At 44.0% G+C, this 18,243-nt stretch overlaps 1 protein-coding gene across 1 annotated transcript; it reads left to right on the forward strand.

The window, feature by feature from the left end:
• The first annotated feature begins 3,853 nt into the window (after positions 1-3,853).
• Positions 3,854-17,944, forward strand: LOC129815539 (methylosome protein 50-like). Its single transcript, XM_055869454.1, has 10 exons — positions 3,854-4,232; positions 4,747-4,932; positions 5,121-5,259; positions 15,077-15,126; positions 15,258-15,328; positions 15,519-15,576; positions 16,130-16,198; positions 16,317-16,425; positions 16,508-16,576; positions 16,719-17,944. The coding sequence occupies exons 1-10, from the start codon at positions 4,124-4,126 to the stop codon at positions 16,873-16,875; spliced, it is 1,017 nt and encodes a 338-aa protein (XP_055725429.1). The 5' UTR covers positions 3,854-4,123; the 3' UTR covers positions 16,876-17,944.
• Positions 17,945-18,243: the final 299 nt, after the last annotated feature.

Here is an 18,243-nt window from a genome sequence, read left to right on the forward strand (position 1 = left end):
CACTATTTGCCTTGATGACAGCTTTGCACACTCTTGACATTCTCTCAACCAGCTTCATGAGGTAGTCACCTGGAATCCATTTCAATTAACAGGTGTGCCTTAAGTTAATTGGTGGAATTTCTTTCCTTAATGCGTCTGAGCCAATCAGTGGCGTTATGACATGGTAGGGGTGGTATACAGAAGATAGCCCTATTTGGTTAAAGACCAAGTCCATATTATAGCAAGAACAGCTCAAATAAGCAAAGAGAAACGGCAGTCCATCATCATGAAGGTCAGTCAATCCAGAAAATTCTCAAGAACTTTGAAAGTTTCTTCAAGCGGTATGATGAAGCTGGCTCTCATGAGGACAGCCACAGGAAAGGAAGGCCCAGAGTTACCTCTGCTGCAGAGGATAAGTTCATTAGTTACCAGCCTCAGAAATCGTCAATTAACTGCACCTCAGATTGCAGCCCAAATAAATGCTTCACAGAGGTCAAGTAACAGACACATCTCAACATCAACTTTTCAGAGGAGACTGCGTGAATCAGGCCTTCATGGTCGAATTGCTGCAAAGAAATCACATCTAAAGGTCACCAATAAGAAGAAGAAGACTTGCTTGGGCCAAGAAACACAAGCAATGGACATTAGACCCCGGTGGAAATCTGTCCTTTGGTCTGATGAGTCCAAATGTTTGATTTTTAGTTCCAACTGCCGTGTCTTTGTGAGACGCAGAGTAGGTGAATGGATGATCTCGAAATGTTCGGTTCCCACCTAGAAGCATGGATGTGGGGGTGTTTTGCTGGAAGCATGGATGTGGGGGTGTTTTGCTGGTGACACTGTGATATATTTAGAATTCAAGGCACACTTAACCAGCATTGCTACCACAGCATTCTGCAGCGATACGCCATCCCCTCTGTTTTGCACTTAGTCCCACTATTATTTGTTTTTTAACAGGACAATGACCCAAAACACACCTCCAGGCTGTGGAAGGGCTATTTGACCAAGAAGGGGGGGGATGGAGTTCTGCATCCCCCCGACCTCAACCCAATTGAGATGGTGAAGGAAAAGCAGCCAACAATTGCTCAGCATATGTGGGAACTCCTTCAAGATTGTTGGAAAAGCATTCCAGGTGACTACCTCATGAACCTGGTTGAGAGAATGCCAAGACTGTGCAAAGCTGTCATCAAGGCAAAGGGTGGTTACTTTGAATCTCAAACATAAAATATACTTTGAAGTGTTGAACACTTTTTTTGGTTACTACATCAAATCAAATGTATTTATATAACCCTTCTGACATCAACTGATATCTCAAAGTGCTGTACAGAAACCCAGCCTAAAACCCAAACAGCAAGCAATGCAGGTGTAGAAGCACGGTGGCTAGGAAAAACTCCCTAGAAAGGCCAAAATCTAGGAAGAAACCTCGAGAGGAACCAGGCTATGAGGGGTGGCTAGTCCCTCCCACTACATGATTCCATGTATGTTGTTTCGTAGTTGATGTCTTCACTAGTATTCTAAAATGTAGAAAATAGTAAAAATGAATAAATAACCCTTGAATGAGTAGGTGTGTCCAAACTTTTGACTGGTACTGTATATTTTTAAGCAAGCTAGCGTCATAATTTTGACTGACATGCCGAAATGTTGATTTAAATTTGACACTTCGTGGCCACCAGAGTATGAGAAGGCTTCCCGAGTGGCGCAGCGGTCTAAGGCACTGAATCGCAGTGCTAGAGGTGTCACTGCAGACCCTGGTTCAATCCCGGGCTGTATCACAATCAGCCGTGATTGGGAGTACCATAGGGTGGCGAACAATTGGCCCAGTGTCGTCTGGGTTAGGGGAGCGTTTGGCCGGGGTAGGCTGTCATTGTAAATAAGAATTTAACTCAGTTGCGTAGTTAAATAAAGGTAAAATAGAATGACACGTGACTACAGTTTGCATTGAATTGTAGGTCATATCAACCCCACAAGTGAGCAAAGTTCTTCACTCACTCCCTCAAACGAAATCGGGGGCCAAGGGGGCAACGGTAGTGAATTGGACTGGCACTTAAGATGGCAATCAAACTGCATCTGGTTGCAACTGGGATTCCCCCAAAGTGGCTAGTGTAAGGGCTGAGGAGATTCAAATAAAGTGCTTGGACTGCAGCCCTTGTACCTCAGTTGTATAAACAGAGGAAGAGGAGAAGTGAGAGGGATAACCCCACAGAATTTTCACAGGATATATAAATGTGAAGCATCCGTTTGGTGTTTCCACTCTACCAAATATGGTGATGAGAGGAAGCCCAGTGGCTGGCAGTGTGAGAAGCGAAATGGATTTTGGCCGACATTCTGCACATTTTCTCATCGATTAAACATTTGATCTCCATACAGTTTTCTGTATTCCAAAACTAGAATCTGTAAAGACTGCCAAAGTTTAGGAGTGCAAGGGCTAATTTAGTTGTTGCACACGTGCACTTCAGAAGTAAGCATTCCCCAACCGAAATGTGCAAATAAATTCTAGAACGTGCAAATAGGATGTCATTAGCTCATCCTAGCCTCCGCCCACCTCCTTGCTTATTCTGCCCACTATGATTAATTTGCTCCCATTGGAAACGACAGGCTCTGCTCTATCTTGGGTTAGTTATACAAATATTGTACAACCCTGGCTAAAATGAATACATTTTTTGTCAAAATAACGGCAATTTTAATTTGGGGGGATTTGAGCTAATCCTAACTATGTCTCTGACCTTAACCCCCCCCAAAAAGCATGATCCATCCTAGCCATGACCGTGTAACTGCGCCCCAAATCTCTCTTCTCCAGCAGGTGGAGTTTTGTATTTTTTTCGCTCACCGAGAAAGGAGTATAGAAGTCAATGAGTTTCGAATTTGGTTAACATTATGGCATATTTGATCGAATATAAGTTTCGTAATGCTTCGGTTGTTACAAGTCTACTAATGTAAAGTAGAACACGTGACATCCCGGCAGCTTTGGAGAAAAAAACACTTTACAGCTGAGTTGTGCCCTTTGTCCACACACCTATCTACCTTCTCATTGGCTATAATGGTCCCACTTGATCTTGCCTCCTTCCGACTGCCTTCCATTTTAAGACTTCTCTTCTCATCGCTAAAGCGGCCACTTCAGTATCTGGTCAATATAATGGATAATCTGTGGTATAAATGTAGGAGTCTACAATCTCACTATGTCAGTATTAGAAAACACCCGATTCGACTACAATCACCCCATTAAAAGGTAGAAAAGGATGGGATAAGAATCCAAGCTGGAAATGAATGGGAGAAACGTATAATGCTCTGCCCAGCAGATTGTCGACCAATTGCGTTCACGATGTCATGTTGCGTCACGCGGTTGCTAAACTAGCTAATTGTCACGTAATCCCTTTTTAAAAGTCAGGGTATGAGTCGAGAAACCAGCCTATTTCCTTAAACAATGCCACTTAATATAATGTTTACATACCCTATATTGCTCATCTCATATGTATATACTGTACTCTATACCATCTACTGCATCTTGCCATCTTTATGTAATACATGTATCACTAGCCATTTTAAACAATGCCACTTTTATATGTTTACATACCCTAGATTACTCATATCATATGTATATACTGTACTCTATACCATCTACTGCACCTTGCCTATGCCGTTCTGTACCATCACTCATTCATATATTTTTATGTACATATTCTTCATCCCTTTACACTTGTGTGTATAAGGTAGTTGTTGTGAAATTGTTAGGTTAGATTACTCGTTGGTTATTACTGCATTGTTGGAACTAGAAGCACAAGCATTTTGCTACACTCGCATTAACATCTGCTAACCATGTGTATGTGACAAATAAAATTTGATTTGATTTGATTTAATGTTGTGTTTTTGAGCAATCGTTCAATTGACTCCTTGCGGGAGTGTTCTTGTCCAGAATCGCCCAGAATGCATCGCGCGGCCCATTGACGATAATTGGGGAACGTACACGATGGAGTTCTTTGGCTGTTTGAAAGTTCATTCATTCTGGCGTGAACGATGGACTACTAGAACGTAAACCTAAATCAAGGAGTTTCTTCGTCCGCCGTTTCTCGAATAGCTAGCTTACATTTATTGTACAAATAAATAGTATTTGTATTGCAAGCTCTAGCTTGAGTGAATCAGAGTTGCCTGGATGAAAAGTACAGTAAATGCCAATATGATAAAGGCAAACGGATGGAAAATACCACCAAATGCCCCCGCGTGTATGGAGAAGCATTTGGACTCGGCGCAGTACAGGGGAGGTAAGCAAAGTCACAGCTAGTGTGTGATGCAGCCTTTTGTGGTAGTTAGCTTCCAGACACATGGCTATTAGAAAGGGCTAACTACCGGCACAGCACGTTGTGTTGTCGCAGAATAAAGTGTTATATTGTGGACGTGTAAATCAGCCACTAAGACAAAAGTCATAACCTATCGAATTTACATAATTAATAGCAAAAACACACAGTAAAAGCATGTTCGTTCTAAGGTAAAATGTACTGTAGCTAGCAAGCTATTGTAGCTAACTTGTTATTTCGAAGAGAATGATAATTTATATTTCTATAGCGCTTTTCATAACAACCTCAACGCGCTTCAATGGTGCGTTACTAGTTCCTCTAACGTTATCACATTGCAAGCTAGCTAACGTTGGACATAATCTAACAATTATAGCTTGCTAGCTATGCTAAATAAGCTGCCACCCTATCCTATGGCACTTCAGCACAGGCACAAGACGCCATATGATTCAGCTATTGACATGTTTCTATTTTCTTCCCATAGATGGCACCCTGTTGCTGGGGGCCTCCAGTCTGACAGGCAGGTGTTGGCAGGGCTCCATCTGGGTCTACTGTGATCCCAAGCAGTCTCCCAACGAGGGCTTCTGCAAGGCTGGTGTCCAGACAGAGGCAGGCATCACAGAGGCAAAGTGGGTTTCGGAGAGGGGTATCCTAGTTGCATCTGACTCTGGTAAGTAGGCATGATAGTAATCATTACTAAATGCATATCATATTCTGCTGTAAATAAGGCTGGTCTAAAGTGAGGGAAATATAGTTGTTAAAAGTACAATGATTACATTTAATTCAGGCCGATATCATCTAGATTATTTGCGAGCTATACAAAAGTGTGGATGCAATGTGGTTTGACTGGTGTTGTAGGTGCTGTTGAGCTGTGGGAGCTAGCAGAGGATGAGAATCTGCTGGTGAATCGGTTTGCCAAACTCGAGCATGATCACATCGTTACCAGCGTGAGCCCTGCTGGGTCAAGCCACGCCATCAGCGGCAGTATGGACAACCGGTCAGTAGGGGGCAGTCTCTATTTGTGTCTCATTCAGAGTATGTGAGCGAGAAGTGGAGTGTGACCAATTTGACTGAAGCGTTATGCGATATTCCCGAAGGCTGGAGTGTTGGCCTTCTCGCCCACTTGTAATTTCAATCCAGTAAGAGCTCACGTCACAAGCTCAGGGCTTTCCTGGCCAAGCATGCATTTGTAGTTTACTTGTCCTGCGGGTAGCCCCTTGCTTTAGCTACTAACATGGAGTTCACTTAATATTTTCATAAAGAAACGGATAAAACACGGGTGCAAAATCAAGGTGAGTTACAAAGATGAGGACCAAGCGCAAGAGGGAGGGCAGTGATGGTGTCCAACTAATAAATCAAATTTTAATGGTCACATACGTATATTTAGCAGATGTTATTGCGGGTGTAGTGAAATACTTGTTCCAACAGTGCAGTAATATCATAACAATTCATAACAATACACACATCTAAAGTAAAATATATATAAATATTAGGACAAGCGATGTCGGAGTGCCATTGACTAAAATACAGTAGAATATAATACAATATATTAGGTGGGGGGGGGGTAGGTAACAACATCTCCACCCCGCTGATCCTCAACACTGGGCATGCACGCCTCCAACTCAATCATCAAGTTTGCGGGCGACACTACAGTGGTAGGCTTGATTACCAACAACGACGAGATGGCCTTTAGGGAGGAGGCGAGGGCCCTCGGAGTGTGGTGTCAGGAAGATAACCTCACACTCAACGTCAACAAAGGATATGATTGTGGACTTCAGGAAACAGCTGAGGGAGCACCCCCCTATCCACATCGACGGGACAGTAGTGGAGAGGGTAGTAAGTTTTAAGTTCCTTGACGTACACATCACAGACAAACTGAAATGGTCCACCCACACAGACAGCGTGGTGAAGGCGCAGCAGCGCCTCTTCAACCTCGGGAGGATGAAGAAATTCGGCTTGTCACCAAAAGCACTCACAAACTTCTACAGATGCACAATCGAGAGCATCCTGTCGGGCTGTATCACCGCCTGGTACGGCGACTGCTCCGCCCACAACCGTAAGGGCTTTCCAGAGGGTAGTGAGGTCTGCACAACGCATCACTGGAGGCAAACTACCTGCCCTCCAGGACACCTACATCACCCGATGTCACAGGAAGGCCATAAAGATCATCAAGGACAACAACCACCCGAGCCACTGCCTGTTAACCCCGCTATCATCCAGAAGGCGAGGTCAGTACAGGTGCATCAAAGCAGGGACCGAGAGACTGAAAAACAGCTTCTATCTCAAGGCCACCAGACTGTTAAACAGCCACCACTAACATCGAGTGGCTGCTGCCAACATACTGACTCAACTCCAGCTCACTTTATTAATGAAAATTGATCAAAAATGTATCACTAGCCACTTTAAACAGTGCCACTTTATATAATGTATATATATACTGTACTCTCATCTACTGCATCTTGCCATCTTTATGTAATACATGTATCACTAGCCACTTTAAACTATGCACTTATGTTTACAAACCCTACATTACTCATCTCATATGTATATACTGTACTTGATACCATCTACTGCATCTTGCCTATGCCGTTCTGTACCATCACTCATTCATATATCTTTATGTACATATTCTTTATCCCTTTACACTTGTGTGTATATGGTAGTAGTTGTGGAATTGTTAGGTTAGATTACTCGTTGGTTATTACTGCATTGTCGGAACTAGAAGCACAAGCATTTCACTACTCGCATTAACATCTGTTAACCATGTGTATGTAACAAATAAAATATGATTTGATTTATATACATATGAAATTAGTAAAGCAGGATGTAAACATTTATTAAAGTGACCAGTGATTCCATGTCTATGTATTAGGTGCAGATGTAAGTAACTGGGTGGTAGCTGTCTAGTGATGGCTATTTAAGTCTGCTGGCCTTGCGATAGAAGCTGTTTTTCAGTCTCTCGTCCCAGCTTTGATGCAGCTGTACTGACCTCGCCATCTAGGTGGTGGCGGGGTGAACAAGCCGAGGCTCGGTGGTTGATGTCCTTGCTGATCATTTTGTCCTTCCTATGACATCAGGTGCTGTAGGTGTCCTGGAGGGCAAGCAGTGTCCCCCCTGGTTGTGCAGACTGCACCACCCACTGGAGAGTCCTGCGGTTGCCGCAGTTGCTGTTCCACCAGGAGGTCATACAGCCCGACAGTATGCTCTCAATTGTGCATCTGTAAAAGTTGGTGGTTCTTAGTGGCCAAGACAAATTTCTTCAGCCTCCTGAGGTTGAAGAGACGCTGTTGCGCCTTCACCAGACTGTGTGGGTGGACCATTTCAGATTGTCGATGTGTACGCTGAGGAACCTGAAGCTTTTCACCTTCTCCAATGTGGTCCTGACGGTGGATATGGGTGTGCTCTCTCTGCTGTTTCCTGAAGTCCACGATCAGCTTCTTTGGTTTGTTGACGTTGAGTGAGAGGTTATTTAACTGGCACTACTCTCCCAGGGCCCTCACCTCCTTCCTGTAGGCTCTCATCATTGTAGGTAATAAGGCCTATAACTATTGTCATCTGCAAACTTGATGATTGAGTTGGAGGCATGCGTGGCCACAGTCATGGGTGAACAGGAGGGGGCAGAGCACACACCCTTGTGGGGCCCCTGTTTTGAGAATCAGCGGTGGTGTTGTATCCTACCTTGACCACCTGGGGGTGGCCCGTCAGGAAGTTCATGACCCAGTTGCACAGGGTGGGTTTCAGACCCAGGGCCCCGAGCTTAATGATGAGCTTGGAGGGTACTATGCTGTTGAAGGCTGAGCTAAAGTCAATGAACAGCATTCTTACATGGGTATTCCTCTTGTCCAGATGGGATGGGATAGGGTAGTGCGACGGCGATTGCGTCGTCTGGATCTATTGGGGCGGTATGCAAATTGAAGTGGGTCTAAGATGTAAGGTAGAGGTGATATGATCCTCAACTTCTTTGGGGTACCCCCCCCCTTCTCAATTTCCGCCTAAAGGCATACCCTAATCTAACTGCCTGTAGCTCAGGCTCAGAAGCAAGGATATGCATATTCTTGGTATCATTTGAAAGGAAACACTCTGAATTTTGTGGAAATGTGAATTGAATGTAGGTGAATATAACACAATAGATCTGGTAGAAGAAAATACAAGGAATTAAACATACGTTTTCTGTTTTTTATTGTTGCATCTTTCAAATGACCAAGAACAGACAAACATGCAGATAGGATGCTGTGGATGAAGAACATAAGATGGCAACAATAGCTGAGCAAAGTTTGACAGAACTTCAAAAATGAGTGAGCTACATGACATTGAGCATGAAGTCACCCAGGTGTCCCACACAAATGTACCCAAATGTACATGTGGCCGAATTGGTACAGTGATACATTTTGAAGGAAAGAACTATATACAAAATACATAAATGCTATTCTAACACCCCCCCCCCCCCCAAAAAAAAAAAATATATATATAATATATATATGAAAAAAATAATTTAAAAAATAATAAACAAACAAATAACATGGGTAACTATTTACACATTTTCTATTTACAATATTGTATATTTTATAAATGGATAAATATTGTGAAGACCCTCAGTCCTCTACACAATATTGTGCTGCTGGTGCCATGGCCCATAGCAGGTGAACACCACTGGTTGGAGCAGAAGGTACTGCAGTGAACTTGCTGTAGGTAGCTAGATGGGGGGCTGTCTCTCTCAATCAATTTCCTCTATAATTTTGGTTAAATCTCTATACCTAGGGCCCCCCTGGGTGGCGCAGTGGTCTGGGGCACTGCATCGCAGTGCTAGCTGCGCCACCAGAGTCTCTGGGTTCGCGCCCAGGCTTTGTCGCAGCCGGCCGCGACCGGGAGGTCCGTGGGGCGATGCACAATTGGGCTAGCGTCGTCCGGGTTAGGGAGGGTTTGGCCGGTAGGGATATCCTTGTCTCATCGCACTTCAGCGACTCCTGTGGCAGGCCGGGCGCAGTGCGTGCTAACCAAGGGGGCCAGGTGCACGGTGTTTCCTCCGACATGTTGGTGCGGCTGGCTTCCGGGTTGGAAGCGCGCTGTGTTAAGAAGCAGTGCGGTTGGGTTGTGCTTCGGAGGACGTGTGGCTTTCGACCTTCGTCTCTCCCGAGCCCGTACGGGAGTTGTAGCAATGAGACAAGATAGTAATTACTAGCGATTGGATACCACGAAAATTGGGGAGAAAAGGGGATAAAATGTTAAAAAAGAAAAAAAAATCTCTATACCTAGACCTTGTTTTAGCTTTTCCTGATTTATTCGCCATAATTTAAATATATAAACTTGTTAAATGCTATTGAATATGTACTGCTATGCGTTACTCGTGGCTCCGTCAAGTAGGATTTGCAATGGCGAATGAACCTCTTTTACGCCAGAGTTTACGACAAAGGCTGGTCTTCAAACGTATAACCATTACATATTGCCATTTACCTCAGCTCATTGGCTATCTTCCAAGCTATATTTCAAGATGATCAGTGGTCATTTGGCCAAAATGCAGTCAATCAACGATAGACCGGTCCTACCATTGGTGCGTAATGAGGTCATTGATTGGTGTCTTCAAATGTATGTATGGTTGTGTTAGTAACAACCAGAGGATTGCAATGAAACCAACCATGACTGGATAAACGTGTGTTTAGTGTGTGTAATTACCACGAACGCTTCGTCCAAAGTTGAATGAGATGGAAATCACGACGCAACCGGTTTACAAATGTTTCGTGTTAGGCTATAAAAATAGATTTTATCAAACAAAACGAACATTCACTGTGTAGTTAGGACACTTGGCATTGCCACCAGAGGAAGATCTTCAATGGTAAGAGATTTATTTTATTGTTATTTCTGACTTTCGTGACGCTAATGCTTGGTTGGAAAATGCTAGTAATACTTGTGTGGGGCGCCGTCCTCAGAAAATTGCATGTTTGCTTTTGCAGTAAACCTTTTTGAAATCTGACACAGACGCTGGATTAATAAGACGTTCATCTTTTGAATCATGTAAGACATGTATTTACAAGAATGTTTAATACAACGAATGGTGTATTTTTAAAATGTTAGCTCTCTGCAGTTTCACCGGATGTTGGCCTGGTGGGACGTTAGCGTCTCACCTACCCTAGAGAAGTTAACTAGCCTCTCAAAGCACTTCATGATGACAAGTGAGTGCTACGGGGCAATAGGCATTTAGTTCAGTTACCTTTGCTTTCTTGGGTACAGGAAATGTTACTCACGTCGGCCATGGAGAACCAGAGCACACAATCCTTGGGAGTGGGCCGCGTCGGTTGCAATATGTTGTCCTCAAAGCGGGCGACTGTGTTTAGCTTGTCCTGGAGCAAGACGTCGGTGTCCGACATAGCCGGTTTTCCCTTTGTAATCTGTGATTGTCTGTAGACCCTGCCACATGAGCCATTGAATTGCGACTCCACTCTCTCTACTGACTTTTTGCCTGTTTGATTGCCTTACGGAGGGAATAACTACACTGTTTGTATTCAACCATATTCCCAGTCACCTTGCCATGGTTAAATGCAGTGGTTTCGTGCTTTCAGTTTTGCACAAATGCTGCTATCTAGCCATGCTTCTGATTTAGGTAGGTTTTAATAGTCAGTGGGAACAACATCCGCTATACACTTCCTGATGAACTCAGTCACTGTGTCGATGTATACATCAATGTTTTTCTAAGCGGCTACCCAGAACACATCCCAGTCCGCGTGATCAAAACAATCTTGAAGCGTGGATTCCGATTGGTCAGTCCAGTGTTGAATGTGCTCCCGTGACCAGCTCGGAAACCGGATTTCACAGCTGAGAAGGTAGTGGGATTCGAAATGGTCAGTGATCTGTTTATTAACTTGGCTTTTCAAAGACTTTAGAAAGGCAAGGCAGGATGATATAGGTCTGTAACAGTTTGGGTCTAGAGTGTCACCCCCTTTGAAGAGGGGGATGACCGCGGCAGCTTTCCAATCTTTAGGGATCTCGGATGAAATGAAAGAGGTTGAACAGACTGGTAATGGGGGTTGCAACAATGACGGTGGATAATTTTAGAGAGTGTCCAGATTGTCTAGCCCAGCTGATTTGTAGGGGTCCAGGTTTTGCAGCTCTTTCAGAACATCTGTGATCTGGATTTGGGTGTGGGAGAAGCTGGGGAGGCTCGGGCAAGTAGCTGCGAGGGGTGCGGAGCTGGGGTTGGGGTAGCCAGGAGGAAAGCATGGCCAGCTGTAGAGAAATGCTTATTGAAATGTTTGATTATCAATGCAGTGGGCAGCTGGGAGGTGCTCTTGTTCTCATGGACTTTAGTGTCCCAAAACATTTTGGGGTTATTTTTTAATATTTTTAACCTTTATTTAACTAGGCAAGTCAGTTAAGAACAAAATCTTATTTTCAATGACGGCCTGGGAACAGTGGGTTAACTGTCTTGTTCAGGGGCAGAATGACAGATTTGTACCATGTCAGCTCGGGATTCGAACTTGCAACCTTTCGGTTACTAGTCCAACGCTCTAACCACTAGGCTACGCTGCCGCCCCAATTAGAGCTACAGGATGCAAATTTCTGTTTGAGAAAGCTAGCCTTTGCTTTCCTGACAATGTGTGTATTGGTTCCTGACTATTCGGGGACTATTCGATGCAGTCCGCCACAGGATATTTTTGTGCTGGTCAAGGGCAGTCAGGTCTGGAGTGACCAAGGGCTATATCTGTTCTTAGTTCTACGTCTTTTGAAAGGGGCATGCTTATTTAAGATGGTGAGGAAATTACTTTTTTTTTTAACGACCAGGCATCCTCGACTGACGGGATGAGGTCAATATCCGTCCAGGATACCTGGGTTAGGTCGATTTAGAAAGCCCTGCTCGCAGAAGTGTTTTAGGGAGCATTTGACAGTGATGAGGGGTGGTCGTTTGACCGCGGATCCATAGTGGATGCAGGCAATGAGGCAGTGATCGCTGAGATCCTGATTTGAAACAGCAGAGGTGTATTTGGAGGGCAAGTTGGTTAGAATAATATGAGGGTGCCCATGTTTATGGATTTAGGGTTGTACCTGGTGGTTTCCTTGATCATTTGTGTGAGATTGAGGGCATCTAGCTTAGATTGTAGGACTGCTGGGGTGTTAAGCATATCCCAGTTTAGGTCACCTAACAGAATGAACTCTGAAGATAGATGGGGGGACAATCAATTCACATATGGTGTCCAGGGCACAGCTGGGAGCTGAGGGGGGTCTATAACAGGCGGCAACAGTGAGAGACTTATTTCTGGAGAGATTCATTTTTAATATTAGAAGCTCGAACTGTTTGGGCATAGACCTGGAAGGTATGACAGAACTTTGCAAGCTATCTCTGCAGTAGATTGCAACTCCTCCCCCTTTGGCAGTTCTATCTTGACGGAAAATGTTGTAGTTGGGTATGGAAATCTCTGAATTTTGGGGGGCCTTCCTAAACCAGGATTCAGACACGGCAAGGACATCGGGTTTGGCGGCGTGTGCTAAAGCAGTGAGTAAAACAAACTTAGGGAGGATGCTTTTGATGTTAACATGCATGACACCAAGGCTTTTTCGATTACAGAAGTCAACAAATGAGAGTGCCTGGGGACACGCAGGGCCTGGGTTAGCCTCCACATCACCCGAGGAACAGAGTAGGAGGAGGGTACGGCTAAAGGCTAGCAAACTGGTCGCCTGGTGCGTTGGACAGAATAAATTGGAGCAGATTTCTGGGTGTGGTAGAATAGATTCAGGGCATAATGTGCAGACGGGTATGGTGGGGTGCAGGTACAGTGGAGGTAAGCCCAGGCACTGCGTGATGATAAGAGAGGTTGCATCTCTGGACATGCTGATTATACTGGTTGAGGTCACCGTATGTGTGGGAGGTGGGACAAAGATATCTAAGGCATGTACAGTGGGACTAGGGGCGCCGAGGTAAACTAAAACAATGATAATTATCCTAAACAACAATATACAAGGCATATTGACTTTTGAGAGAGACATAAAGCAATCACGTGTTGATTGGAAGAGCTAGCTAAGTCAACAACGGGTAAGACAACAGCTAATCAGCTAAGTCAACAACAGGTAAAATGGCGATGAATGGGCAGAGAGGTTCGGTTAACTACACACAGGGCCTGAGTTCGGGGCTAGGGCCGACAGATAAACAAAGTGGAGTACCGTGATAAATGAACAGTCCAGCAGGCATCAGCTACGTAGCCAAGTGATCATAGGGTCCAGTGTACAGCAATAGATGAAACGGGGAAGCCACTAGGTAGTCGTTACTACGCTAGCACGCGGGAGACAGCGTTTTAAAGTTAGCAGTCCGGGATAAGCAGAAGCGTCTGCTCCGTCGTCCGGCAAAGGCCGGTTGAAGGCACAGCTGATGGAATTACGTCTGCAGACAAGTCGTGGTGGGACGGCGGGGCGCTGTGTCGACGAAGGGACCGGGCCAGATGGCGAAAGAGGTATTGTAGTTGTGGGAACAGCTGGCTACCTTCTGATGAACGTTTTGGCTATAGGGTCTAAACAAAATTGCGGATCCGTGTCACAATGAGTGAGGCAGGTTACCGGAAGGTATATTTAATTTTAAAATGGAAAAAGAGATTGGAATATATACAAAAAGTAAACGAGAGGACAACAAACCACATCTGCACTGCTACGCCATCTTGGTGTCTAGTTTGAGAAACTGATGCCTCAAGTCCTCAACTGGCCGACATTAAATAGTACCTGCAAAACACCAGTCTCAACGTCAACAGTGAAGAGGCGACTCAGAGATGCTGGCCTTCTAGGCAGAAAAGAAAAGGTCATGTATGCATGCAAACAATAGGCCATAATTGATTTTGGCCCAGTAGGCCTGGCATATTCCCACTTTCAAAGACCTTTTGATTGGGTTATTTTGCCTAAACTTTTAGGACTACCTATAGAAAAATGAAACTTGCCTGGCAAGAGTGGCCAAAAGGGTGTTTAGTGTCCCCAGTGGCATTGCAAGTGTGGAGAGGATATTCTCCGCTGCTGGCCGGCTCTCGAGACACCATCGCGTGAGCCTGAAGCCCCAGACTGGCCGAGCTCGTGTTTCTAAAAATTAGACTTTTTTTTAGTTTAATTTTTATTTAATTTTAAGTCAGTCACAGCCTATATGTGCCGTTTATAGACTAATGATTTAATACAACAAAATGTTTAAATGTTGAGCACTTTGTCCCTACCAGCCTATTGTGTCACACTCAAATGCTTCACAATTTATTTCTTTGTAGTCTATAGCCTTTAAATAATGAAAATATAGCCTAAATTAGTTTGTTCCTTGGGCTCCCTGTCTGGCTCCTGACATATTTAGTATTTATTTTCTGTTTAATGACATGTATCCTATTTTAAATGAGTGCCTTTTACATTCACCTTTTCATGTTTATTAAAATACTTTTCATTAATCATATGGTTTGGGTTCAATACTTAAAAACCAAATAACCAAATGGTAGGTCCAAGTAGTCAAAAAATAAATTGGTGTTGGTTCAATTGTGATTTTAATGAACGGAGCGAATTTGTTTTCCTTGTGAGTGAGGAGTGGTTGGAAAGGTGGAGCACCTGAGCGGTGTGCAAGCAACGCTCCTTGAGTGATGAGTGGGATCAGACCGCTCAACTCCGCTCATATACTCTGGTGTCATGCAAATTTTGGATTAATGGTATGACAGACCTAGGCCCTCAGTGTAACTGGCCTGGCTGTGAGTCTATTTTGACAGCTGCAGGTAATGGGAGTGTTGTAGCTTGGTTTGCATTTCCTGGTGAAGATATCATTTTAATGCTGTCATAGGCCTAAGTCTTGCTCAGTTCTTCCTCTTTTCTACCTGCTGCAGAATCAAAGTCTGGGACCTTATTCAGGGGGAAGTGGTCAGCACATATAATGGTAAGGAAACTATACCTCATCTCTGTATTTTGAGCTGCACTATGTCTTAACTGGTGAACATGTCAGTGGCAGTTTCTCATGTTTCTATAGCTGGTGTATTTATTTAACTGGATCGGTCACCTGTTCCACAGCTCACTCGAAGCCAGTCACTTGTGTGTCCTGCAATCCATCCGATGACTCCCTCTTCCTCTCATGTGGCCAGGTAAGAGCCAAGACTAATTAGAGGGTTGTCTGTTTTAATTGGTTCAGTTTGGAATGTGGCTTTTCTATTGTGTGATATGAAGCTAGATACAGTAGGTTGTAACTTACTGAAAGGAGAACCTTGTAACTGTATGAAATGTGTTAATGCACGATCTCCTCTCATTGATGTCTCTCCATTCCCCTTCCCTCAGGATGGTCGTCTGTTGCTTTGGGACAGGAGGAAACCCACCAAACCAGCCTCTAGATTAGGTGAATAGAACAAGTCTGAACTGCAGTCAGCTAGGCAGCAGGATTTTCATGGGGCCGAGATGCATAGTCTTCTGTTGCCAATGGATTGACAGTGACATTTTATCTTGGCTTGTCAGTGGTTCATGGTTTTTAAGGTAGCCTTGGATTCTGTTGTCGAAGTGTATATCCTTGAGTAACACAATCTTATGAATTGTGATAAATGCAGGTCGGGTCACTGCAGTAGGAACTCAGAACAACATGTTGTTGAAAAACAGGATTGTTTGGAAAATATGGTTTAATTTTCCAAATGTATTAAGCAAACTTTTCCAGCGACCCTAGTAATTTCAATAATTGTGTGTTGGGACAATTCTGTGTTTTTTTATAAATATCCACTTCAAAAGTATCTAGACTTCTGCAGCACACCAATTACCCATTCGTTGTGTTCAAAGTGCACATGCAATACATGTAAATAGTGGAAATCAAAAACATGTACATGGTCAGGTGTGTCCAACCATGTTGTCCAGTGCATGTTGGTGATTTCCCAGCTGACTTTGGAGATTTTATCTTGTCTCAGATGTAGAGCCCAGCTGTTGTCCTACATCAGTAGCCTGGCATCCCCACCGCAGGACCACAATCGCCTACGGTAAGGACCAGTGCTACATTTCCCATGATGCATAGTGGTCCAAGCACGTTGTTCTCAATGATTGATCTACCAGGCTTTAATGATATGTTTGTTGATAATGGTGTTTGTGTTGATTTAGGCGATGAGCTGGGACGAGTGACTCTGAAGGACTTTCAAGGAACAGAGCCTGGCCAGACACAGAGCACCCACAGCCGCAGGGTCTGCGGCCTAGCCTTCTCATCACACAGGTAAACACCAACTCACACATCTACAGCAGTCAATGGTTTGTCAGACTAAACTAACACAATGATCTCTTACCTTCCAACACAGTGCCCCCTTGCTTGCCTCAATCAGTGATGACTGCACTGTTGCTGTGATGAACTCCGAGCTTAAGGAAATGTAAGTGTCTATGTATGGGCTGTTTACAATTGCTCCCTAGTTCATCCTTTTGGCTTGTTGACTCGAGCTATGCAATAAAATGGTGAAAATAATGTATTTGTACCCAGTCTCTCCAACATGTGGCTCTACTGCTCCCCTCCAGGTTGAGAGACAAGAGGCACCAGGACTTTGTTCGGGGTGTCTGCTGGGCCCCTGGCGGTTCTGACACACTGACCACCGTGGGCTGGGACCACCAGGTCCTCCACCACGTCATGGGACAGGATGTACCCGCCACTGGATACTCCACGTCCCCACTGTAGACCCACCACCCAGCCTGGGTCGGGAGAGTGGGGAGTTGTAAAAGTATGGTTTTGTGGGGGAGAATTTGAGGGGTTGGCATGAGGGTAGAAATTGTCACCACCGGAGCAGAGCAGTATTAAGATGGTTTTCCTAGTCTAAGTACCCCTGGCCATAGTGGGTTATCTTTCCAACTGATTTGTTAAATCATATGTGAAGGTAGTCAGCGATAAACAAAGTAAATCGGGATGTTTTTCGCAACAACTGAGGGAATCAAGAGGCTACACATCTCTGCTGTTTTGGTCCAGCAGCGTGAAGCGCACATGGACCTACATTTCTGGGGAGTTCAGTCTTGTGTTGCATATTTTCTGTTCATGGCAATGTCATATGCTGAGTCTGTTTTAAGGTGTATGTTAACCAATTTTTGGACATCACCTTTGTTTTGCAGTTTGTAAGGAAATGAACAGAGATGGATTGTTGTCTAGTTATCATGAGGGGTACTTTTAGACTTGGGTTTGGGAATGCTGCCAAAGGCAATGGTCATCTTTAATCTAATGAACCCATCTATCTGATCACGCTTATACTCCAGTGAGTCCAACCCCATGTAACCTTTGTTTACCCACCCTGGGGGTGCTGTATTACGTGGCATGTACGCCAGTCTGAGAAGTGGGAGATTGTGGGTTAATTGGACTCAATTAAACCATGGCTCATCCAAGCATTCTGAAATCACACTAGACTAGAATGACCTGGTTCAAGTTGTAACCATAATCAATACCATGGGCAATTTGTTTTCTAAATTAATGAATAATTTCTGTAAATCTGTAAAGTCCTTGACTTCATTACATGGCTTATTTGTCCCAATGTTATTCCATATCCTTCCTCCCCTTGGCATTCTTTTGTTTAGATGGTCTCGTCTCATGTGTGCCAGAAACAGAAAGCACAGTTAACGGTTTTCATCCACACAAGGCTGCTCCTTGGATTGTATGTACAGTACATGTCTGGTGTTGCTTTTTGGAAGTCCGAGCAGTGCTACTTAACTGACTTAATCTACTTCTTTTTCCATCCTTGAATAAAGTATGTCTGATTACTGTATAGTCATGAGTTGCTTTTGGTTTTCCAAGCACTTGAATGTTAACTTTTAGTCCTCTGTAGGAAATTATTCTCAGACAATTTGGTAGAAATGAATTCATTTAACTTTACTACATTTTAATATCACAGGTAAAACAACAATACAAAGGAGTGGCCTGTGCCCTGACCTTTGCACTGGTATATTTGGCCTAATTCAATGTTTAAAACCAGAAATCCAGGGAAGGCAATCCAGGGTAATTATACTTTCAATTGTTTCTGAATGTGGTGGCTTTTGTGCCAAATCATTCTAAAAGGACTTGGAA

Source organism: Salvelinus fontinalis, chromosome 18 (assembly GCF_029448725.1).
Source record: "Salvelinus fontinalis isolate EN_2023a chromosome 18, ASM2944872v1, whole genome shotgun sequence".
Classification (NCBI taxonomy): Eukaryota; Metazoa; Chordata; class Actinopteri; order Salmoniformes; family Salmonidae; genus Salvelinus; species Salvelinus fontinalis.

Bases quoted from the DNA above. Each gene is read 5' to 3' on its own strand.
- LOC129815539 (XM_055869454.1), top strand. From the start codon at position 4,124: ATGAAAAGTACAGTAAATGCCAATATGATAAAGGCAAACGGATGGAAA. The intron at 4,933-5,120 runs GTAAGTAGGCAT...CTGGTGTTGTAG, and splicing joins CCTAGTTGCATCTGACTCTG to GTGCTGTTGAGCTGTGGGAG. The intron at 5,260-15,076 runs GTCAGTAGGGGG...TACCTGCTGCAG, and splicing joins AGCGGCAGTATGGACAACCG to AATCAAAGTCTGGGACCTTA.